Source organism: Aquarana catesbeiana, linkage group LG01 (genome assembly GCF_042186555.1).
Source record: "Aquarana catesbeiana isolate 2022-GZ linkage group LG01, ASM4218655v1, whole genome shotgun sequence".
NCBI classification, from domain to species: domain Eukaryota; kingdom Metazoa; phylum Chordata; class Amphibia; order Anura; family Ranidae; genus Aquarana; species Aquarana catesbeiana.
Genome location: NC_133324.1, coordinates 313,445,385 through 313,470,018, shown reverse-complemented (window position 1 = coordinate 313,470,018; position 24,634 = coordinate 313,445,385). Strand labels below are relative to the sequence as shown.

At 44.2% G+C, this 24,634-nt stretch overlaps 1 protein-coding gene across 3 annotated transcripts in view; it reads left to right on the top strand.

The window, feature by feature from the left end:
* Window positions 1–24,634, top strand: part of KIAA1671 (KIAA1671 ortholog) — a 259,256-nt gene that overhangs the window by 191,154 nt on the left and 43,468 nt on the right. For all 3 annotated transcript variants that reach the window (XM_073629519.1, XM_073629511.1, XM_073629503.1), the window contains exon 6: window positions 19,134–19,255. In XM_073629519.1, the coding sequence (XP_073485620.1) occupies window positions 19,134–19,255 (122 nt within the window). The remainder of the gene's footprint in view (window positions 1–19,133; window positions 19,256–24,634) is intronic.

Here is a 24,634-nt window from a genome sequence, read left to right as displayed (position 1 = left end):
GAAAACTTACATAACAAGGTATAAAAACAGCAAAACGCCGGCCGGCATAGCGAGCACGCGTCCACAATAGGATGGCAATGACGTCAGAGCGTCAACCTCCCGGCGTACGTTTCACCACAAATGTCGTCGTCTGGGGAACCATATTCCTATTTACTGTAACCATCAGCTCCATCTAGTGACTATAACGCAGCATTTCATTCTATTTTTTGTGAAAGCATAACATTCTACCTAGAGGGAAAATAGCCTAACAACATTCAACTTTGCCCTCATTTCCACAGAACGAATACACATGCAGTGTAACAAGAGCTCTCCTTTATTTTTATTTATAAATGCACCCCTAGGTGTATAGCATATTTGTAAAATGAGATCACTTAGATAGGTGGCCTTCACATACTGCGCTATTTTTCCCTTTCGTCTACCAGTACTTTTACATTGTTACTCAGCGACCAATATGTGCAGTACATGAGTGCTGCAAGTGCAAGTGGGCTGTATTGAGTATTAATGTCAGGTAGTACCTGTGTATTGTGAGTACCTGAGTGTTGTCTGAGTAGTGCGTGTGGATCATTAGTACTTGTGTATTGTGCGTGTGAGTGCACGTTGGTCAGTGAGTGCACGTTGGTCAGCAAGTACCTGTGTATTGTCCTGTTGAGTATTAGTGTCAGGAAGCTAGTTGTTGGGTAATTTGGGCAGGGTATAATCCCCAATCCTCATTAAATTAGTAGGTACGGTGCCCGGTGGGCGTGGAGATGCAACTCGGTGTACATCTTGTGGCATGTATGCATCCCTTGATCATCCGATCGAGGGCGAATACTGCTGTGCAAAATGTAAGCACATTGTTTCCCTGGAAGCCCAGGTTCTGAATCTGGGTTAACAACTGTCAGCGCTGAGAAGTCCCTCCATACTAAAGGAGAGCCAAGAATGTAAACGGCAGGTGCCGGCAGGGGCCAGCACAGAAGCAGGTGGAGACAAAGAGCGCAGGCACTAGGAAAGAGTAGATGAGTGACAGGAAGGGTAGCGGGGGAAGTGCCAGGGAGGCCGATCTAGGGCTGGAGCATCCCAATAAGTACGCTCCAGTGAGTGACATTGGTGAAACTAGTCAGGGACCAGCACTGCTGGAGCTGAGGGACTCTCCTAGCTGCTGGGGGAAGAACTCCTCCAGTGAGAGTGGGCGGTAAGCGAAGGGAAAGGCTGAAGAGCTGGTGTAGTAAGGAGGGGTTTGGGTTCCTGGAGGACTGGGCCGACTTCTCATTCGATCACCAGTACTATAGAAGGGATGGACTGCACCTAAATGAGGAGGGTGCAGATCAGCTGGGAGTAAAGATGGCCAAAAAGTTAGAGGGGTTTTTAAACTAGGCGACAAGGGGGAGGGACCAGAGGTAGAGATAGTCAGCGCGGAACATAGGGTAGTATTGGTGGCATTAGTGGTAGGTTGACTAAAGCACATAAACCCAAGGTAAGTATAGTAAAAAGTCCTAGTTGCAGTCTTAGAATACCCAATTAGAGGCTAGTATGGGACCGGTCTAAACTTCGTGGCATGTTCACCAATGCCAGGAGCCTGGCGGACAAGATGGGTGAACTAGAGATACTGTTGTACGAGGAGGATTTGGATTTTGTGGGAATTTCAGAGACCTGGTTCAACAGCTCTCATGATTGGCTGGCAACTATTCAAGGGTATACCCTTTATCACAGGGATAGAGAGGGTAAAAAAGTGGGAGGGATATGCCTATATATCAAGAATAATGTACAAGTGAATGTGAGAAATTACATCACTAAGGGAGCTAGGGAGGAGGTGGGGAAAATAATACTGGGAGTATGCTATAGGCCCCCTAACCTGAGGGAGGAGGGGGAGACGGATCTCCTACCACAAGTTGGATTAGCAGCAAGGATGGGAAGTGTTATCATAATGGGGATTTTAAGTATCCAGACATAGACTGGGTGGAGGAAACCACGCATTCGTCTAAGGCTCGCCAGTTCCTAAATGTTTTGCAGGACAATTTCATGGTTCAGATGGTAGACACATCAACTAGAAATAAAGCGTTACTGGATCTACTGATTACCAACAATACAGACCTGATCACGGATGTGGAAATACGGGGCAATTTAGGAAACACAGGTCAATTGGTTTCAGTAGAAATCACACAAATAGGAAACATAAGGGGAATACAAAGACACTGAATTTCAAAAGAGCCAACTTCCCTAAACTACGAACCTTATTTGCAGGCACGAATTGGGATAAAATCTTGGGAACAAAGAACACGGAGGAGAGATGGGTTTGCTTTAGGAGCATATTAAATAAGGGCATTAGCCAATGCATCCCGTTGGGTAATAAATTTAAAAGAGCGAACAAAAGTCCTGGATGACTTAACTCCAATGTAAAAATGCATATAAAAGCAAAGGAGAAGGCCTTCAAACAATACAAGGTTGAGGGATCATCATCATCAGCATTCAGACTTTATAAAGAATGCAACAAGAAATGTAAGGATGCAATTAGGGCGGCTAAGAAAGAACACGAAAGACACATAGCGGAGGAGAGAAAAAAAAATTCCAAGAAATTCTTTAAGTATGTAAACAGTAAAAAAGGGCGGACAGATCATATTGGCCCCATAAAGAATGAGGAAGGACATATGGTTACAAAAGATGGGGAGATGGCAAAGGTATTGAATTTATTCTTCTCTTCAATCTTCACGAGGGAATCGGAGGGCTTCAGTAACCAAAACTGCAGTGTTTATCCTTATGACACATCCCAGGAAGCACCTCCATGGTTAACAGAGGACAGAATTAAAATTAGACTTTGGAAACTTAACATTAATAAATCACTGGGACCAGATGGCTTGCATACGAGGGTACTTAGGGAACTCAGTCAAGTAATTGCCAGACCATTGTTCCTAATTTTTACTGACAGTCTACTGACTGGAATGGTACCAGCTGATTGGAGAATAGCAAATGTAGCACCAATATACAATATACAAGATTTCAGTAATGAGAATGGTATCGTTAGCAGTAATCGGCATGGATTCATGAAGAATTGTTCTATTAACCTTCTATGAGGAAGTGAGTTGCCTTCTAGATAAAGGAAGGCCCGTAGGTGTATCTGGATTTTGCAAAAGCATTTGACACAGTTCCCCATAAACGTTTACTGTACAAAATTAGGTCCGCTGGCATGGACCATAGGGGTGAGTACATGGATTGAAAACTGGCTACAAGGGCAAGTTCAGAGGGTGGTGATAAATAGGGAGTACTCGGAATGGTCAGGGGTGGGTAGTGGGGTCCCCCAGGATTCTGTGCTGGGACCAGTCCTATTTATTTTGTTCGTAAACGACCTGGAGGATGGGGTAAACAGTTCAATCTCTGTATTTGCGGACGATGCTAAGCAGGGCAATAACTTCCCTGCAGGATATGGAAACCCTGCAAAAGGATCTGAACAAATTAATGAGGTGGGCAACTACATGACAGATGAGGTTTAATGTAGAAAAATTAAAAAAAATGCATTTGGGTGGCAAAAATATGAATGCAGTCTTTACACTGGGGGGAGAACCTCTGGAGGAATCTAGGATGGAAAAGGACCTGGGGGTCCTAGTAGATGATAGGCTCAGCAATGGCATGCAATGCCAAGCTGCTGCTAACAAAGCAAACAGAATATTGGCATGCATTAAAAAGGCTATTAACGCCAGTGATAAAATGATAATTCTCCCACTCTACAAGACTCTGGTCCGGCCGCACCTAGAGTATGCTGTCCAGTTCTGGGCACCAGTCCCCAGGAAGGATGTACTGGAAATGGAGCGAGTACAAAGAAGGGCAACAAAGCTAATAAAGGGTCTGGAGGATATTAGTTATGAGGAAAGGTTGCGAGCACTGAACTTATTCTCTCTGGAGAAGAGATGCTTGAGAGGGGATATGATTTAAATTTTTTAAATACCGTACTGGTGACCTCACAATAGGGATAAAACTTTTTTGTGGAAGGGAGTTTAACAAGACACGTGGCCACTCTTTAAAATTAAAAGAAGAGAGGTTTAACCTTAAACTACGCAGAGGGTTCTTTACTGTGGGATCGGCAAGGATGTGGAATTCCCTTCCACAGGTGGTAGTCTCAGCGGTGGGCATCAATAGTTTCAAAAAACTATTGGATAAGCACCCGAACGACCAAAACATACAGGGATATACAATGTAATACTGACATATAATCACACACAGGTTGGACTTGATGGGTTTGTGTCTTTTTTTTTTTTTTTTTTAACCTCACCTACTATGTATGCAACTATGTTATAGATTCAGATCTTACCTACTATAATCAGGTAGTTTCCAAATGACAACCTAACAACATTTTCACTTTCTCCACTAGTAATGGAATGATCCTTTTATAACTCAAGAGCTATAGTTACAATTTGACTGCGCGAGTAGTTCAAGTCTCATTGGGTTCAGTGTTGCTGCCCTTTTATAGACTACTGGCAGCTCCGTGGACTGTAACCGGATAGCACTGTAAACACTTTAATAGGTCATCATACAGCCACATTTTATTGTTTCTGCAAAAGCCAGATATTTGGCTTGGGTGAGGAATATCAGGATGTGAAAGATCACTTGTTCAAAATTTGATAGTTTATGTATAACAAAATAAATATGTATAGCATGTTGAATGGCCAGGTTACGAATGTTCACAATTTTCATAGGGGAAGTATCACAGAACTATATACAAAGACTATAAGTCTGTGTGTACTGTATGTCACAAAGGGTCTTTCATTTTAATGATAGTTTCATAATGGACCACAGAAACTATCCAGATACAGCCAGCAAAAACCCATCATGAGTTGGGCAGGTCAAATCGAGCATGTGATCAAAAAAAAAAAAAAATTTAAAATTGCATGTAAAAAAAAAAAAAAAACAATTGCTAGAGCCAGCTAAATCTCATTTTGTCTTGAAAAAGGAAAGCTGTTTCCCACTCATGTTTGCATTCTCTGCCTCCTGTTTGTCCGCCCTAGCGATGTGCAATCTTGCTAACCATTTAAAGCAGGACTGCACTGCATCTGAGCACCACAAACCAAAAGTGCTATTAATTTTTAATATCAAAGCAAACTCCCCATCCATCCTTGTCTCCATGCTTTATTATGCTGAGAAATCACTTTGAAAAACACCCCACTTGCATTTCTGGCCGTGACCATCTTGAGTAAGGGCAAATGATTTAGGTAGAATTTACTTCCTGTAATCGATCTGCCCTTAGCTGAGAATATCCCTCCTCCCCTCGTGAAGACTCCTGGGATGTATGAAATCATTTGCCTAGGCAAGGAAACCAGGAAGTAACTGAAGAAATGTAAAATAGAGTTTAAAACAAGTAAATATGATATACTTTCCTATCGATTTACTAATGCTAGCAGCACCAGACTTAAAAATGGTCAATGTTGATTGAGAGAGTGAAGTTCCACTTTAAGTTGACCTACACTGGTAAATTTTCTTACAAACATTCCCAGTAAATACATACAGACGTGACAAATGTTGTTCAAAAGTACCTCAAAAATGTTTTGTCTTTTATGGCTTGAATTTGGAACAAATAGACTTTCCTTATCAAAAACCACATACACTGTCAGAAATATGTTTTATCAAAAAAACATTTCCATCCTACTTCTTCAAATGTTCTTTTCACTGCAGTTGAAAACGATTTTTGATTTGGCCCCCTAACGATTAGAAAATGGAAATGATGCTCTTAAAATGAAAACATTTAAAACAAACTTCTTCTAATGTATATAGTAAGTTTAGGACTGTGCAAATGGTTGGTTCCAAGCTCAACTTTTCTGGTATATGTATATACCCAGATGACCGTATCTCTGGATTTACTGAGGGTCTTGACAGCTGCTTTTCACTGACCATAACCTATGCTTGTGCATGTTCATATACCCAACAAAGTTAGTAATTGTGATTACCAGCACAGAAGGGCCAAAGGGTGGGGGTGTGGCCATCTTAAAGAATGAATAACTAGACCTCTTTAAAGTTTGAAGTCTCGGTTCACACTGGGGTGGCTTCAAAGTCGTCTGACTCTGAAGCCGTCCAGCACAGCGTGACTTCAGCATGGCTTGCAAAGGACTTCTTTAATAGAAGTCAATGCAAGCCACTCCAATGTCGCCTCCAAGAAGTACAGGAACCTTTTTCTAAGTCAGAGCGGCTTGAGTCGCCGATTAGAACGGTTCCATTGCACTGAATGGAGCATGACTTGTCGGGCGTCTAAGTCAGCTGACAGGTCGCCTCAGTGTGAACCGAGCCTTACAGTAGCAGCTTTGCTTATTAGAAGAATAATTTATCAGAAATAGCACATTTTTATTTCTTTTTCATAGTGACATTCGGCATGTGTGCAATGCAGCCAGTCTAACAGAAACCTGCTGTGCGGTCGGAATCTGTCGGACGAGCATGCTGGAAAACCAGCAGCTGACCGGCTCCTGATTAGTGCTCTCAGGCACCTATAGCATATGATAAAAAGGTATAAAGATATTTGAGTGAAAAATCACAAAAGAATGAGTAGATTCAGATATGTAATCATCTGCTGTTATATTCAAATCTCCATTTCCTGTGAAGTCAAGCTTTGTCCTGCCTCCCACCTTCATACAGCTCAGTGAGGAAGATCACTGTACTAATGTTGGATCATTAGTACAGCGGCCGCTGGGGTGAATGATAAAAAAACGATTAGTGTGTACTAGGCTTAAGCGCAAAGTAAATTAGCATAACTGCGCTGGTTTTATTGATCTTTGATAATAAATCAAGGTTAGTACAGAGAATAAAGCTGGCCATAGATCAACTTTTTTTTTTTCGTTCAACCAGTGGGCTGAATGAAAAAGAAAAAAAAAAAACAGATTCCTCCTTCCACATAAACGAGGTGGATGAAGTCACCCCCCAAGGCGTTATACTCGTGATCAACAAAAGTTTTCCAACTTGTTCATTTGACAGAAGTCAATCTAATGATCGGCTTCAGTTGAATAGTCCCTACTGAACTGATTGAATTTCAATCTCATCTATGGCCACCTTAAAACATGCTTTAAAAATCTTTATGCTAACATGAATTCTAAACGCTGACTGTTTGAAGTCAATGCAGGCAGGCATAGCTGAGATACCTGGGGACAGAACAATGTAGCCTGGAGCTGTTTGTGCAGTATGTTTGTTGCTCAGTAACAGAATGATGTGGAACAAGGGTGTGACTGTCCGCTTTAAAGGTGTACTTCTGCTTTAGTAGAGATATCAGGTTGACACATATATACATTAGTAGCCTGTACTGAAATTTTGCATTTGCTTTGTAATTTTACTAACCTGAATAGACAGGTTTGTGATTCTGAAAGAGAAAACGTAAAGACAACCTGAATATGGACAGTTGAAATTCATGGCACCTAGCGTATGATAAAAAAAAAGTATAAATATTTGAGTGAAAAAAATCACAAAAATATTAGTAGAGTCAGATATGTAATCATCTGGCGTTATATGCAAATCTACATTTCCTGTGAAGTCGAGCTTTGTCCTGCCTCCTGCTACATCCATCCAGCCTCATGTGGCCTCATTGACCAAAAGGGAGGCTTTGGAGGTCAAAGTGGGTAGAGCAAAATTCTACATTTACAGAAAGTGTCAAAATTTGTATAGTATGCAATCGTGCAAGTTTCATTCCCACATGTCAGTCCTGATTTTGGGGACGATTTTAGAGACATCTGTGCAGGTTTCTGCACAGATGGCAATGGAAACCGCACCCCAAAATTGTCAAAAGTAGTACAGAAACTACTTTTGGAAATCGGTGAGGCTCCGTGCTGATTTGGCATGTGATTTGACATGTCAAATCACATGCCAGTTTGCACCAATGTGAACCAGGGCTCAAGTTTCATTTATTTTTTTGTAGTCCTTTTACCCCTGTATAATATATAATTAATTTTTATTTGGAAATGTCTTAAAATACTTTTTTTTCCCTAGTGAAAATGCTGATTCCGGTCTTCACACTATAGTGCTCTTGGTTGGTTAATCTGAGTAGCAGCAACACCCCTCATCGCATGTGGAATGGAAGGAAGAGAGGGGGGTGTTTGTTACAGGTCTGCTACTAGGTACCGATTACTGAAACTATTGAGTCTAAGGCCTTGATCATAGGAGATGTACATAACTGTATACCTATGGAGGGTCATGTTTACCTACACAGGGATGCACAGATGTTTCATGCATCCCCATGCAGGCAGTCCCAATGTTGTCAATTGGGATGCAGCAGCTGCACGGACAGACTCACTGCTCCCAATGTGACATCTATTCGAGGGCGCGGCCCAGAACGCATCCAGGATAACCGCAATGAGACTACCCATTTGGTTAGGTACTTCCTGTGTGAATGGGGTATTACTCTCAAGAATATTAGTCTGGCATCATATTTAGATACGGTTGTCATAGGAAACTGAAGCAAATCATAAGGTGCTATGGTTTGTAAAATGAAAAAAATGTTACTCTCTAGAGGGAAAAAGGATTGCTTAAGAAGGTGTCACAGTCCTCTTTGGGGATAGGTCAGAAAGAAAAATACACATCTTTAAAGCCTCTGGTACAATTAGCTGTTCTATTACCCCAAGGCTACATACTAGTTATGTGGGTGTGGGTTTACACTTTCTTTTTTCACGAAAACTAGAATAGATCTTGAATGGCTAGTTTATTTTTTTTTAGAAGGCTTTTGAGACAGGTATTTTATTTTCATTGTGAACACTGCTTTCAGTGTTTGTGTTAGGACTCTAGCTAAATATAAACCCTCCCTCTTTATGCCAGTTATGTATTACCTAAATATCTTTAAAAGTGTATATAAATGCGGTTTAGAATAACTGGTATTCTTTTGTAATCACTTTGCATGGCAGAAATGGGGTTGGGGCCTATTGACAAGCCAGGCATTGTGCAGTGCTCCTAGTGTTTGGAACTGGTGGAGAATGAGAGCCTCACCAATCATGTGAAATTCATTGACTATGCAATAGACCAGTGTGTTGTGATTTTAGGTAGACGATAATAACAGGAAATTCATTAAGAGCTGTGCAGAGGAACCATAATAAAACTAGTAGGTGCTGCGCTAATAAAATGGCAAAACAAAATCACTTCACATATTTAGATTTATACATATATAATATATATATATATATATATATATATATATATATGAAGCGCCCTACTCCCGTAGGAGCGGCTAAAAGTTCGTTCTACCCTGGAGCTTTGCCATCACCCCCACTCCTCAACCAAATAGAACACGCAGTCAATGAAAGTGAACTATATACAAGTTTATTGTGGTTTCCATATGAAATGCAGCATCATGTTGAAAAGTCACTTTGAACAATGCAGCACTGTACTGAAAAGTCACTCTGAATAACTCAGCAGGGTTGGATGATATGCAATACAATACTATTCTCGGATTACATAAGCCCCGAGTAGTAGACCTCCTGTTGTATAATATTCCCTTGTGTGATGCATGTTTCCTTCTTCCTCTTTACCACCACTTCCTGACTTTAGCAGCACCTATGATTATATCTTCTTGGATGATTCCTCGAATAACATTCAGAAGATGACTTCTGGATTCCCCAAGGGTATCAGTTCTCTAAGGCCCAGCTTCATTACCCTGAACCCGCACACCGATCCCTGTAAAGTCTCTCCTAGGTACTGTTTCCCTTTGGGTTACACTCACTTGTGTTTCTGAGTAATGATCCATGTCGCACACGGAAAATCCTCACCCATTCCTGGTTGTCAGTATTGGCAGCGACTTGGAAGAAAGTATTTTAGTTCCTCTCCATCTGCATAGCTTTGCTTTTCCTCTCCTGTCACCGGAAAGAACATCAGTGCTATATCAGTGTCTGTTTCTTGGCTCCTGGGTCTCTTCTCCACCCATCCATATCCACACCAGGCCACAGATCCAGCCCCCCCCCCCCCCCCCCCCCCCCCGAGGGGGAAGAGCACACGCGGAAGCCTCCTGGTTTCTATATCCTCCACCAGGCTCCTCTCACTTCCCATGCAGAACAAGAACCCCGGGAAGCATGTGACCAGGCCTTAAATAGAAGTCCCGCCCCTGTCCCAACAAATTAACCATTGGTCCAGAGATGTCTTCCAAAAGCTACCTGTCACTCACACTTGTATTCCTCCTGTCTTCTAGGCCAACCCCCAGAAAACAAAGGAAACTGTTCAAGCAGAGTGCAGGGGGTCACACCCTACACTATTAAACCTCCCCAGAAATCAAACCCCACCAGATTACACTGCAGAGTGAGATTCTGTCAAATTTAACCTATTTTAACACTAACCTCTCTATTGTAGCACTCACCCAAACTGGTGGGTGCTACATATATACACACACAGTTGTGCTCATAAGCTTACATACCCTGGCAGAATGTAATTTCTTGGCCATTTTCAGCGAATATGAATGATAACACAGAAACTTTTCTTTCACTCATGGTTAGTGTTTGGCTGAAGCCATTTATCATCAATCAACTGTGTTTACTCTTTTTAAATCATAATGGCAACAGAAACTACCCAAATGACCCTGATCAAAAGTTTACATACCCCAGTTCTTAATACCGTGTATTGCCCCTTTTAACATCTATGACAGCTTGAAGTCTTTTGTGGTATTTGTGGATGAGGCTCTTTATCTTCTCAGATGATAAAGCTGCCCATTCATCCTGGAAAAAAGCATCCAGTTCCTTTAAATTCTTGAGCTGTCTTGCATGAACTGCATGTTTGAGATCTCCCCAGAGTGGCTCAATGATATTGAGGTCAGGAGACTGAGATGGCCACTCGAGAACCTTCACTTTATTCTGCTGTAGCCAATGACAGGTCGACTTGGCCTTGTATTTTGGATCATTGTCATACTGGAATGTCCAAGCAGGTTCCATGCGCAGCTTCCTGGCTAATGAATGCAAATGTTCCTCCAGTATTTTTTGATAACATACTGCATTCATCTTGCCAACAATTTTGACCAAATTTCCTGTGCTTTTGTAGCTCACACATGCCCAAAACATCAGTGATCCACCTCTGTAATTTACATCATAGGCCTTGTTGACTCCTCTCCAAATGTAGCATTTATGGTTGTGGCCAAAAAGCTCAATTTTGGTCTCATCACTCCAAATGACTTTGTGCCAGAAGGTTTGAGGCCTGTGTCTGTGCTGTTTGGCATATTGTAAGCGGGATATTTTGTGGCATTTGCGTAGTAATGGCTTTCTTCTGGCGACTCGACCATGCAGCCCATCTTTCTTCAAGTGCTTCCTTATTGTGCATCTTGAAACAGCCACACCACATGTTTTGAGAAAGTCCTGTATTTCACCTGAAGTTATTTGTGGGTTTTTCTTTGCATCCTGAACAATTTCCCTGGCTGAAATTTTAGTTGGTCTACCTGACCGTGGTTTGGTTTCTATATCTATATGTATATGTATCTATATGAGATATATATATCTATATATTTATCTTTTATCTGTCATTGAAAGATAAATTGATATGTTTAGCAAATAAAATAAGATATACGTTTTCTAGCATTGGTATAGAAATGAAATTCTGCATAATTCCTGGATGTTGGCAGAGTTCAGGAAATGCTTGCAGGGGATTTTGCACAAATCATAGCTTTGGAGAAAAAAAAAAAAAGACTCTGGGATTCTTTAGGCTTAATCTACAAGGGACGTTTTTACAACCTCTCCTGAACAATTTAACTTGACAGATAGTAACCCACGTTTAAAACGTCCGTTTTGCCGTGTTTACATGCCTCGTTTAGCCGCGTTTGCGTTTAGAAGCGTTTGAAAAAAAAAAATTTTTTTTTCACAATAGTCAAAAATGAAAAATGCCTGTATACGAAATGCGGCTAAACACGAGTTACCGCATTTAGCTCTTGAAATGCCTCTAAACTCAGCGACTGAACTCTATTTTTTGCTTTCCAAAAAAGGCCTCTAAACTCAACTGCCTAAAAACGTCATTAAACGATCCTGTGTACATGTACTGATAAGATAACATTGGATGAGTTCAGGGGCAGCTAAAAAAAGCATCCAACTGCCTCTGAATTTCCGTTTACCAGCAGCAGTGTATATGAGGCCTAAGTGTTTATGCTTCTACATCTAACCTTCCCTTCAGTGTTCCATTGATTTCTGAAATTATAATACTTTCCAATATGTCAGTGTTTTCCTCTTGGGCCATTACATTTACCTTTAAATATTTGACAGGATGAAGTAGAAAAAAATTTAAATATTTTTCCCCTTCCTCCAACAATTCCTGCTCAGGCAAAAATAGTAATTTAAATGTCATTGGTTCATCCACTAAAACTGTAACGCTAAATGAAAACCACTGTCATTTGTACCTCCAAGCTATTGAAGAACTCATAATAAACAGGGTTCTTTATGTGAGAGGGGGGTCACCTCTATGTGTCCTCTGCACCTGCAGTGATGGGAAGGTGACTTATGAAAACTCATTAGTGAAGTCCATTGTAACCGCTCAATTATTCTTCAATGTCTGAATGCTACGTGCTTGAATTTTATGTACTGTTAGAATACTGAATATGGCTTTTAAAATAAAATACTCAGACATGCTCATAACCCACTTGTCAATATTCCTATCGCACACGTTCCTGGAAAGTACGGCTCTTAAAATATTGGGTGCTGTAGCTCTTACCAGTTGGGTCCTGGAAACATCAAGCACGTGAACATATTCGCCAGCACACCATGGATCAACACTTCGTCACATGCCTGATGAAGGGGCCCTGCGCAGATCCGAAACATTTCACTTATTTCTGTGATGTGATCTCTCTCAATAAAAGAAACCTTTGGACGGAAGTGTTGATCCATGGTGTGCTGGCGAATATGTTCACATGCTCATAACCCAGCCTCAAACAACCTTCTTTTTTCCTGTACCAAGCCAGATGACCTCGACCTCTCAAGAGCAAACTGTCAGCAGGTTTTTTGAGTTTATAATTATCGATCATAGGGTTCCCACTGCTCATCTAATCTCTGCAGGTAGCCATTTAGTGCCGGTTCACACTAGACGCGGCACGACTTGCAGGTCGCCTCACCGAGGCGACCTGCACACGACTGCCGGGGCGACTTGCAAGACGACTTCTGTATAGAAGTCTATGCAAGTCGCCCCCAAAGTAGTACAGGAACCTTTCTTCTAAGTCGGAGCGACTTGCGTCGCTCCGATTAGAACGGTTCCATTGTACAGAACGGGAGGCGACTTGTCAGGCGGCTAGGTCGCCTGACAAGTCGCCCCCGTGTGAACCGGCTCTTAGAATCAAAAGAAGTTGCACTTATGCATAACTTTTTTAGTAGCCTGAATTTTTTAGCAAAACAGTTGTTCGCATGCAGGTGGACCCAATCAGGCCATGGTATCCCCACCATGCTTGGCTGCTTTTAGGTCTAGTTCAGAGTGGGAATCAATAATACTGATTTCGTGTCTAGTTTGTATCTCAATTACATGAACGAGCAACAAAGCTAAGACCAATAATCCAGTGTATGCAAGCCTATTTCCAAATAGAACATATTAACATACGCTGCTAGAAGTGCTTACTTTAGAATTATATGCCTGAAAACATAAATCATAGCTTTCTTTTGGATTGCAGCATGTGGACTGTTAAGATGTTACATATAATTTTTTTCCATATATATATATAATACTGCAAAAAGCAGAAGCGTTCTCTTGTTAAAAGTCGGAGGATGGCATCACACCTACAACATGCAAACCGTTATTGGAAATTTCCAATTTCTTTTTAGAGGTTTAAATTGCCTTATGACAACGAAGACTGCCGCTAGTGTTTTTTTGTGAATCAGTCGATTTGATAACTTGTAATTAGGGATGGGCCGAACACCCCCCTGTTCGGTTCGCAGCAGAACTCCCGAACGGGGAATGTTCTAACCCAAACTGCGAAACCCATTGAAGTCTATGGGAGCCAAACAGGAAAAATCAAAAGTGGCCATTTTGAAGGCTTCTATACAAGTATTCAACCAAAAATGGGGTTTGGGTGTCTGGTTAAAAAAAAAAAACATTTTTTTTTCAGGAGCAGTGATTTTAATTATGCTTAAAGTGCAAAAATAAAAATGAAAAATTTCCCTAAATATAGTGCCGGGGGGGGGGGTTCCTTTTTAATGTGCCTGTAAAGTGGCGCATCTATAGCATGCATAAAACATGCTACAGCAAAAATGACATTTCTAAAGAGAAAAAAAACAGTCAAATCCCGTTTAAAACGACTTGCGGTTACAATTGCCAGTACCCGGCTATTGAAAAAATAAAGAAAAACAATGTGCCCCCCCCCCCCCCCCCCCCAGTCCATACAAGGCCCTTCGGGTCTGGTATGGATTTTAAGGGTCCCCTCCTGAATCATACCAGGCCACCTGCCCTCCAACATGGGTGAGTGCTTTGGGGCGTGGGGGGACCACACACTGGTAAATGAGCAAGTTTACAAAATCTGCAGGGGATCAAATCATTTTCCTCACTGTACACCCTTAACCGATATTTCACTTCTTGGCTGTTGCTGGCAAATAGAATTACACTATATTGTTTAGGTACTTCAAGTGGAGTTCCACCCAAAAATGGAAATTCCGTTTTAAGGGAAGGTGACCCCTGACATGCCACATTTGGCATGTCATTTTTTTGGGGGGGGGGGGGAGGGGGGGGACGGATATTCTCTTTTTAGAGGGTTCCAGCTCCCACTTCCTCCTGGCGCACCGCGGCATCGGAAGGGAGATCACCTCTCCCCCCTCCCTCTCGGCAATCATCTGGGACACGTCACAGGTCCCAGATTGCCTGGCCAGTTACGGTGTGCTGCGCGGCGAGTGCCCGGCTGTGACGCCACAGCTGGGCGCCCAGAGTGACTATGCCAGCGCCGCAGAGAGGAGGGGGAGACGAGCGGGGCTTAGTTCCCTCACATCGCTGGACTCCAGGACAGATAAGTGTCCGATTATTAAACGTCAGCAGCTTTTTTTTTAAAGCGGAACTCCGCTTTCAGTTATGAGCTGATGAATTTCCATGTCGCTGCAGTTTCTGGTCTTGTGAATAAAGTCTGACACTAGATTGTGTCCTGCAGATATTTTCCCCTGTGGCTCTGATGTTGGGTTTCATTGACCTTTAGAGAAAATTCAACTTAACCCTTTCACGACTAAGCCTATTTTTGAAATTTGGTGTTTACAAGTTAAAATCCGTATTTTGTGTTAGAAAATTACTTAGAACCCCCAAACATTATATATATTTTTTTAGCAGAGAATCTAGAGAATAAAATGGAGATTGTTGCAATATTTGATATCACACGGTATTTGTGCAGCAGTGTTTTAAATGGAAATTTTGTGGAAAAGGGACAATTTCATGAATTTTAAAAAATCCAAACAGTAAAGTTACCCCAATTTTTTTGTATAATGTGAAAGATGATGTAAATAGATACCAAACATGTCACGCTTTATAATTGCACGCACTCGTGGAATGGCGACAAACTACGGTACCTAAGAATTTCCATAGGCGACGCTTTACATTTTTTTTACGGTTACCAGGTTAGAGTTACAGAGGAGGTCTAGTGCTAAAATGATTGCTCTCGCTCTGAAGATCGCGGCGATACCTCACATGTGTGATTTGAACACCGTTTACATATGCGGGCGCAACTTCCATATGCGTTTTCTTTGCTGCGCGAGCTCGCGGGGACGGGAGCACTTTAACAATTTTTTTTTCTTATTTATTTTTATAAAATGTGTTTTAAAAAAACTTTTTGATCACTTTTATTGCTGTCACAAGGAATGTAAATGTCCCTTGTGACAGTAATAAGTGATGACAGGTACACTTTATGGAGGGATCGGGGGTCTTTTAGACCCCCGATCCCTCCATAAAGTGTACCTGTCATCATGCCTTTGCCATGCATGGCCATGCCTTTGCACTTCACAGTATTCAGATCGCCGAAAACGGCGATTCTGAATACTGTGTATCTTTTTAAAACCGGCGCCATTGGCAGCCGAGTAAACGGGAAGTGACGTCATTGCGTTTACAATGAGAAGGCTGGAACGAAGCCGTCCACAGCTTCGTTCCAGCCCGCCCCCAGCCGCCGGAGGCACCGGATTGGTCACCAGACCTCCCGATGGCACGGGAGGCGGCGGGAGGGGGGGGGACGTCCCCTCCCGCTGCTCCGGTATAACAGCCGAGCGGCTTTTAGCCGCATCGGTTGTTCTATCTGGATAGCCGATCGCCGGCTCTAAACAACGGTACCGGGATGATGCCTGCAGCTGCGGGCATCATCCCGGTATAACCCCGGAAAGCCGAGTACACATATCTGCATACGCTCGGCGGGAAGGGGTTAAAGAATAGCTAAAACTGTAATGTAATGAAGCTTATGAGTTCTTAGATGTGGTGGCTGCATTAGCTTTCTTTTTTCAGGGTAAGATCATTTTAAGCAAGTACAGAAAATACCTGTTACTCTTGCAAGAAGTGCATTGTACTTGTCACTTCCTGTGCGCTGAACTAGAAATATAAAACATTTTTTTCTTAAAACTACTATCTCTCTATTCCCCATGTAATGGAAATAAAGGCTGACATGGTTGAAGTCCAAAACTAAAGTTAGAAGACCGTTCCCAATCACCATTATATCCTCCTCTTACAAGTGGTGCTGGCAGTATATGTAAGAGACATTCCTCTTTCACCTTTTAAGCAACTTATTTTTATGAATAGTAAATCTATTGGGGTGGAGTACTGATAGTTTTCCTACTTTCTTTGTGCTTTGCTCTTTCAATATAAAATATTTTGGATAAAGGATGTTTCTTGATCACTTTGTAAGGCGTATATTTGATCTTAAATGTTAGGCAATGACACTTTTACAATATAAACACATTTTTGAGGAACCTAATGCATTACACAAGTTGTCCAAGCTGGACCAATGTAACTGTAAAAACATACCATACCTAGAATTTCAATTTAAATAAATCTTTATTTATTCAATGTATAAAAACAAAACATAAGATGTATAGACAGGAAACCATAAAAAGGCAAAAGAAAGTTACCCATTTGTCAACAGACCCAGCAGGAACTCAACTTGATACATGTAAAGGGGCCCGATTGACCATCCGACATAAGGAACATAGGGACATCTGCACGCGTAGTATTAACCACTTCAGCCCCGGATTTTAACCCCTTCTTGACCAGAGCACTTTTTAGAATTTGGCATTGCGTCACTTTAACTGGTAATTGCGCGGTCATGCGATGCTGTACCCAAAAAAAATTTGCGGCCTTTTTTTCCCACAAATAGAGCTTTCTTTTGGTGGTATTTGATCACCTCTGTGGTTTTTATTTTTTGCGCTATAAACAAAAAAAAACAGCGCCAATTTTGAAAAAAAAAAAACAATATTTTTTTACTTTTTGCTATAATATCCCCAAAAATGTTTTTAAAAAATACATTTCTTCACCAGTTTAGGCCAAAATATATTCTTCTACGTATTCTTGGTAAAAAAAATCGCAATAAGCGTATATTGTTTGGTTTGCGAAAAAGTTATAGCATCTGCAAACTATGGGAAAGATTTATGGCATTTTTATTATTTTTTTTTTTTTTTTTTTTACTAGTAATGGCGGAGATCTGCGATTTTTATCGGGATTGCGGCAGACATATCGAACACTTTTGACACATTTTTGGGACCATCGACATTTATACAGCGATCAGTGCTATAAAAATGCACTGATTACCGTGTAAATGTCACTGGTAGGGAAGGGGTTAGCATTAGGGGGCGATCAAGGGGTTAAATGTGTGTTCCCTCAGTGTGTTCTAACTTTATGGGGATTGGACTGAGTAAGAGAGAAGACATATCGTTGTTCCTATTTACTAGGAACAAATGACATGTCTCCTCTCCCCTGACGGCACAGGGATTTGTGCGTTTACTCACACAAATTCCAATGCTGGCGCTCGTGCCCTCTGGTGGGTCTTAAAGGGCTGACGTACCCATACGGGATTTCACGCACCCGTGCCACTTTGCCGGCGTATATCGGCGTGAGCCGATCAGCAAGTGGTTAATACAGATAAATCCACACACTTTGAATTGCCATATTCCTATTGACTAATCCCAGTATCGATTAGCACCCATCAATATATATTCGTAATATCAGGGATAAACAATCCAACAGAGAAGGTCAATAAGTGCATGACAAAAAAAAGGGGGAAGGAGGGGGAGAAGGGGGAACAAAGTAAGAAGGTAACAGAGAACAGCACTCTAGTATAAATACTTGTACGTATACAATAGAATACTCCTTGGATCTGAGCCATTGAATCTTAAACTGCCACTTATCAACAAAGTCCATCGTTCAAGAAGTTATTGGTTGAGAATTCCATGGGAGCGTATTAGTACAGTGGATCCACATAGCCCAAATACTGTAAAACTTGTCATGTCTACCTTTGCATGTCACCATCCATTCCTCCACGGTCATAATATTGTTTACTAAGCGTATCCAATCCTCCCTACTAGGAATTTCAGCTGATTTCCAGTGTACTGGAATTAATCGTCTAGCCGCATTCAGAAGATGGGGTAGTACTGATTTACGATAATGGATGGGGGGGGGACATGCAACAAAAGCTCCAACGGGGAGTTGGGGAGTTCACGATCTACGATCACTTTGACCTGGGTTTTGATATCTTGCCAATAGGGTCTAAGTTCGGGGCATTCCCTCCAAACATGCAGGAATGTGCCCCGCTGCCCACAACTCCTCCAGCAAGCATAATTTAGTGTTGGGTAAATCCTAGAGGGGACCCTACACCAGCAAATCAGTAATTTGAACCCACTCTTGCATTTTCGTATCTACAGAGCTGGAATGTGTAAAACGGTAAAGATGGTCAAGTTGTAGCTCTGTGAATTCGTGTTGCAGGTCTCTCTCCCGCTCTCTTATCTATAGGGGTTTCCCCCTTGTCTCAAGTGACTGCAGCATCCCATATAACACGTAAATAGAGTGAGGTATCACAGAGGTGGACATACAGAGCTTCTCAAAGGGGGTAGCAGAAGAGGGGGATTGGATGGGCTGAGGCAAACTGCTAATGAAATGTCAGAGCTGTCTAAAGTGCCATTCATCGATAGGAAAATGGCCATATTGGTCCCTGAGAGCATCTAGAGTTAACAACCCCTTGTGTGTAAATGTATTAAGTTTATATCTGAAATAGAAGTTGGAAGTGTGCAATTTGCTGACCTTTTTTCTTTTTTTATCTTCAGGACCATGTAAAACAGTGTTTCTCAAGATCCTCTACAAGTAACAAGGACACAGACTCGCTAGTGCAAGATCCTGACCGACAGTATGGAACATGGAGCCAGGATAAACAGCAGACTGAGGACAGGTGAGTCATTTATTACATCTATTTGTACTACTCGTCCTATTTTAAAATTAAGCATTGCCTTGTCTGCCACCCATGTCCTTGGGAGTCTAATAGCTTTGGTTTTAAAGGAACCTGTCAGGATAAGAATAGAAATACTGCTGCTGTCTTGTTTTTGACATTGCACGCTCCAGGACTTTGATTATTATCCTTGCTTTACAGCTTAGTACGTCACTGGCCTAGAAGAAGCTTAGATCCAGATGTGTGAGGCACCTAATATGGCCAATTTCTCAATATGCTGTGAATACAGGATCAGGACGTAAGGCCTGAAGCATGCACCTTTAAAATAAGTCAGCAGTGACAGCTATGGTATTTGCGCCTCAGCATTTGTTTATATTGTCGAAGTATACTACAGCTCCCAAATGAAGCCCTCAATATTTGATAGTAGACATATTAAAGCGAAGTTCCACCGACTTATTAATTTTTTTTTTTCTCTTTCGTTCATTGACAGACACAGAGCTCCATTATTCAGAACCATAGCGTTATATTGCCCCCTACAGGAGTAGGCAGAAAAAAGACTTGGCTACGCCTATGGGCAGTCCTAGGTGATATACACCCCCTCTCTGCTATAGGCCTTCAGTTTTTTTTTTCTGCCTAGTCAGAAGTAAGGACCTAGTTCCCTGCTGGGATCTCTGGTCCTGACAATTTTTTTGTTTTTGCTTTTTAAGCTACTTTTTTTTCCATTGGATTTTTTCCTGTGAGATCTACAATCAACTGCCAGACTGGGCGACGGGCTGGACACTAAGATTCAGTGGTCTCCCCAGTCTGGCCAGCGAGCGCGTGCAGACCGCAGCTACGCGTTAGGTCGGCCGCGACATTGTCCCACTGGACAGGGGCTGGCCCTGCAAGTTAAACGTCTCACGAGGTCGCATACGACCGGTTCTCAGCCTGTGTCACAGCGTTCCTCATAGCCGACAGCCCCCCCACTTTAGTGTCGAGGAGGATCTGTCTGGGAGCATTACCCACGCACTCGTTGGAGCGGTAAGTAAGGGGCCCCCTCCTCTCCTTCCCTGGAGTGGTGTGGGGTGTGGGTACTCCTTGGGGTGGTCGGTCCCTCTGGGGTTCTCCTCCACATCCCCTCCCTTCCCCAGGTGAAGCCCAGGCCTCTGGCTTAGGTGCTTCGGACACTCTGTCCACCCCCTTCCCCTCTAGGGTTGTCACTATGGGGGGGTACACCTTGGCACCTGATGGTTGGAATGGGTGACCAGGCATCCGCAGATCCGCACCCCCTGTGGCGGCCCTCCACTAATTTAGGTCGCGGCTTTGCAGCCTACCGAGCACTCACAGCGGGCGGCCAAAAATTTAGGCCGCGGCTTTTGTGGCCTACCGACCGGGCGATGAGCGGGCTGCGGAGGTTGCCGCTTTCCATTGCGGGCATCTGCCCTCCTTCCTCAGCTCTAGCTTGGTCCGGTCCCCTCGCGGACCTGTGCACTCGAAAATTTAGGCCCGCGGCCTGCTAGTCTGCACAGCCACGCCGGACGCCTTTTTACAGAGGGATGGCGCTGTGGGGGCTCTGAGGGCAAACCCCTTTTGGGGGGTTTTTTAAGTGGGCCCTCCATAGGCGCCCCCTGTGAGGGGCCTTAGTAGATGCACCCTGTGAGGGGCCTTAGTAGATGCCTCCCGTAAGTGCCTTTGTGGATGCCACTTGTGAGGGGCCTCAGCCAGTGCCCTCTGTGAAGGGCCCAGTGGTGTCCCCTCTGCGGGGCATCCGTAGGCGCCCCCTGTGCAGGGTCTCAGCCAGTGCCCCCTATGAGGGGCCCAGTGGTGCCCCCTATGTGGGGTATCAGTAGGCGCCCCAGTGCGGGGGTCTCGGCCGGTGCTTTTTGTGAGGAGCCCGGGTCAGCACCCCCTGTGCAGGGCCTTGGTCGACGTCTCCCATGTGGGACCTCGGTGAAGCCCCTGTGTGGGGCCTAAGGTGGCGGAGGTCTCAGTCGGTGCCCCCCTATGGTGTTTGCATTTTCATAGGTGGCACTTGGGCATATAGGCTAGTGAATGGCACCCCCCCACCTCCCCTGCCTCATCGGTCTCGACTGATCCTATGTTTGGCTCTGCCGTTGTGGATGTGGACCATCTTGTGGGGTTGGTGGCCACACTCCCTGTCCTGTCAGTGAGGTTGTTCCTCCACAACTGCAGTGGCACACAAAAAGGTGCTGGTTGTCTCCCTTTATTACATCTGTGTAGGAAGCGTTAAAGATGGAGGATGCAGCTGTGACTGTGACAGCTGTCCCCTTGGCACCCATAAACTGTCTTGCATGACAAAAGCGTTCCGTTCTCCCTCCTATTTTGGAATGTTTGTTCGTAAAGACTGGGAGTGTCCAAAGCATCCCTTTGTGGTTCCAAAGACGCTTCGCTGTGAGGTACCCCTTTGTTCTCCTTATAGAGTGGACTATCCCACCAGTAGTGGATCCCCCTGTCTCTAGGTTGCGCAAGGCAACCATGATTCTGGTAGAGCAGTCTCTGGCTTTTAAGGATCTGGCTGACATACCTGGAGGGGGAGCAGATTCCCTCTGTTTTCGCTGAGTTGGCAGACCAGTTGGTCTGGGGGCTGCAGTTTGTATGCAATGCCTCCTGGACGCAGTTCCCTTAGTTGCTAAGCTGTCTGTTTCTGCAGTGGTACTTAGACATGTATTGGGGCTTAAGTGTTGGTCTGCAGACTGGGCTTCTAAAAAAGCTCTTACTGGGTTACCATTTCAAGGCAATTGTCTGTTTGGGGCTACCCTGGATGACATCGTTATGAGTCTCAAAGGAGGAAAGTGTAAATGTCTTCCACAGTCTGAAATGGGGGGAAAGGGGCCTTGTAGCGGATGCGGTCCTTCTCGGCACGCAATGGATCTGGTCTGGCGAGCCGAGAGTGGGGCTCCCTAGATCCATGGACAAGGCCCCTTCAGCATGAAGGTGCGCCCTAACTTATGTCCTATTGTTCCGGCCTTGAACCCCGAAAAGGGTTTTTTCCTTCCAATTGGCGTCTGTCATTGGACTGTTGGCAGTTCTTCTTGGGACTCTGCAAGCCCTGTTGCTTCAGGGTGTACTTGTCACGGTTCCAGTGGGTACAGAATGGAGTCCATCCGCATCCCTTCATCATGGGAACTTTCGGGCTTCTGTCGACATCACGGATGCCTTTTTACGTACTCCAATATGTGCCCAACACCAACACTTCCTCCATTTTACTGTGGGAAAAGAGCATTTTCAGCTCGCAGTGTTGACTTTTGGTTTCACCTCCACCCCTTGCTTACTCACAGAGGTGTTGGCCCCAGTTCTGGTGTGGTTACGTGAGCGAGGGATTGCGGTCCTGGGCTGCTTGAATGATCTTTGTCTGCAAGCAAAGTCCTCGGCTACCCTGAGGGGCGACGTAGCTCGCTATACAGACCTGTTTTCAGTTGTCTTCTATACTACCTGAAGTCTGCTCCGGCTACTTCCAGAAAATTGGATTATCTGGGCCTGACTCTGATTTCATCTCTGGCCAGAGTGTTTCTTCCTCTGGACAAACTCCAGAAGTTGCATGCTGCGTTTCAGCTACTGTTGTCTCTCAGGTGGGCCTGCAGGTGGGTGTTGGGCCTAATAGTATCTACCTTCAAGGCGGTTCCATTTGCGCAGTTCCATACAAGCTCCTTTCAAGTGAGATCCTGCCGTAAAGTGCCCGAGGTCTTTGGGCTATCAGATTCGGCTGAGCCAGAAAACCAGAGGTCCCTGGTCTGGTGGCTTCGCTCTTCGGGATTTCGGCAGGGCACATCCTTTTTCCACTTGTATTGGACAGTGATTACCACCAATGCCAGTCTGTCCGGGTGGGGAGGTGTCCTGGGACTGGGTTCTGCTCAGGGTCATTAAACGCTGGAGGAATCCCGACTGCCAATCGATATCCTGGGACTTCGATCAGACTATGTATGGATCATGGAGGTCGACTTCGGGGGCTCGGGTATGTATCCAGTTGGACGATGCCACGCTGATGGTCTATGTCAATCACCAGGGCGGAATGAAGAGTGTGTTGGCAGCCCTGACAGTAGCCAGCATCCTCCGGTGGGCAGAACGCATTGTTACGGCCCTCTCCACCGTATGCATTCTAGGAGTGGAAAAATGGCAGATGGTTGCCTCAGTCGGCTAGTGTTGGTCCACGGGGTGGTCCCTTCACCAGGAAATGTTTCATCGGATATGTCTCCAATGGGGCACTCCCGAGGTAGACCTGTTGACGTCCCGCCTTTACAGGATGGTAGTGAGGTTTCTGGCAAGGTCACAGGCTCCTCTGGTGGACACTGCAGACTCTGGTGGGCCCTTGGATCTACACCTCTCCAGTCGGATCTACGCCTCTCTGGCTTTTGCGCAGGTTCGAGGCCAAAGGGATTGCAGTCATTCTAGTGGGCCCCGGATGGTCTTGTCGGTCTTGGTATGCTGACCTGGTGCGCTTGGTCGCTGACGTCCCTTGGTAACTGCCTCTCAGGGAGGTTCAACAGTCCCAAGGGCCGATCTTCCATCCTGCTTCAGTCTCTGGTTTTTGAAGGCCTGGCTGTTATGAGCCAGGTGCTGAAGTTACGACGCTTCTGAAGGCTAGGAAGCCTTCCTCTGGGAAGATTTACCACTGGACATGGATAGCATAAATATCCTGGTAAGGGGAACTTGCCATTTACCCTCGTTCTTTTTTGGTGGATCGGATTTCGACCTTCCTTCACAAGGGGGTTGAGCAGAACTTGGCCTTGAGTACCATCAAGGGCCAGGTGTTGGCCTTTGCGGTTTCCTTCGGCGTCCCCTGGTCTCGCACTCCCTGGTGCGTACTCCTAATATAGGGGTTCAACATCTGCCTCCACCGGTGCGGTCGCTTCTACCTCCGTGGGATCTATTCTTGGTGTGTTCGGTTCTACAGGACCCTTCCTTTGAAAATATTCAGGAGGTTCTTCTGCTTGCTCTGTCCTAGAAGGTGTCTTTTTTGGTTGCTACCACCTCTGTGACTGTAACTGTGGGCGTTACCATGTCATACTCCTTACCTGGTGATCCACAAAGATGAAGTGGTTCTTCACCCTTGTCCGTGGTTACCTCCTCTGATTCCTTTTGATTGTATTGCCTTTCCTGTGTCCCAGGTCAAAATGTCCTTAGGCATTTATCTTACATGCCCTGGATGTGTTCGGGTGATTCAGGTGTATTTGGCAGTCACAGGGCCTTTTGGAGATCAGACTCACTGCTATAACGGACGGGCCAAGGGGGCTGTCTGCTTCTTCTGCGACCTTTGTAGATGGCTCAGACAGACGATGACTCTGGTCTATTCTATCAGGGGTTGGGTCCCTGCTTTCCCTGTTACGGCGCATTCTACTTGGCTGCTTATTGCTTCTTGGGCCTTCCATCATCAGGCGTCGGCTG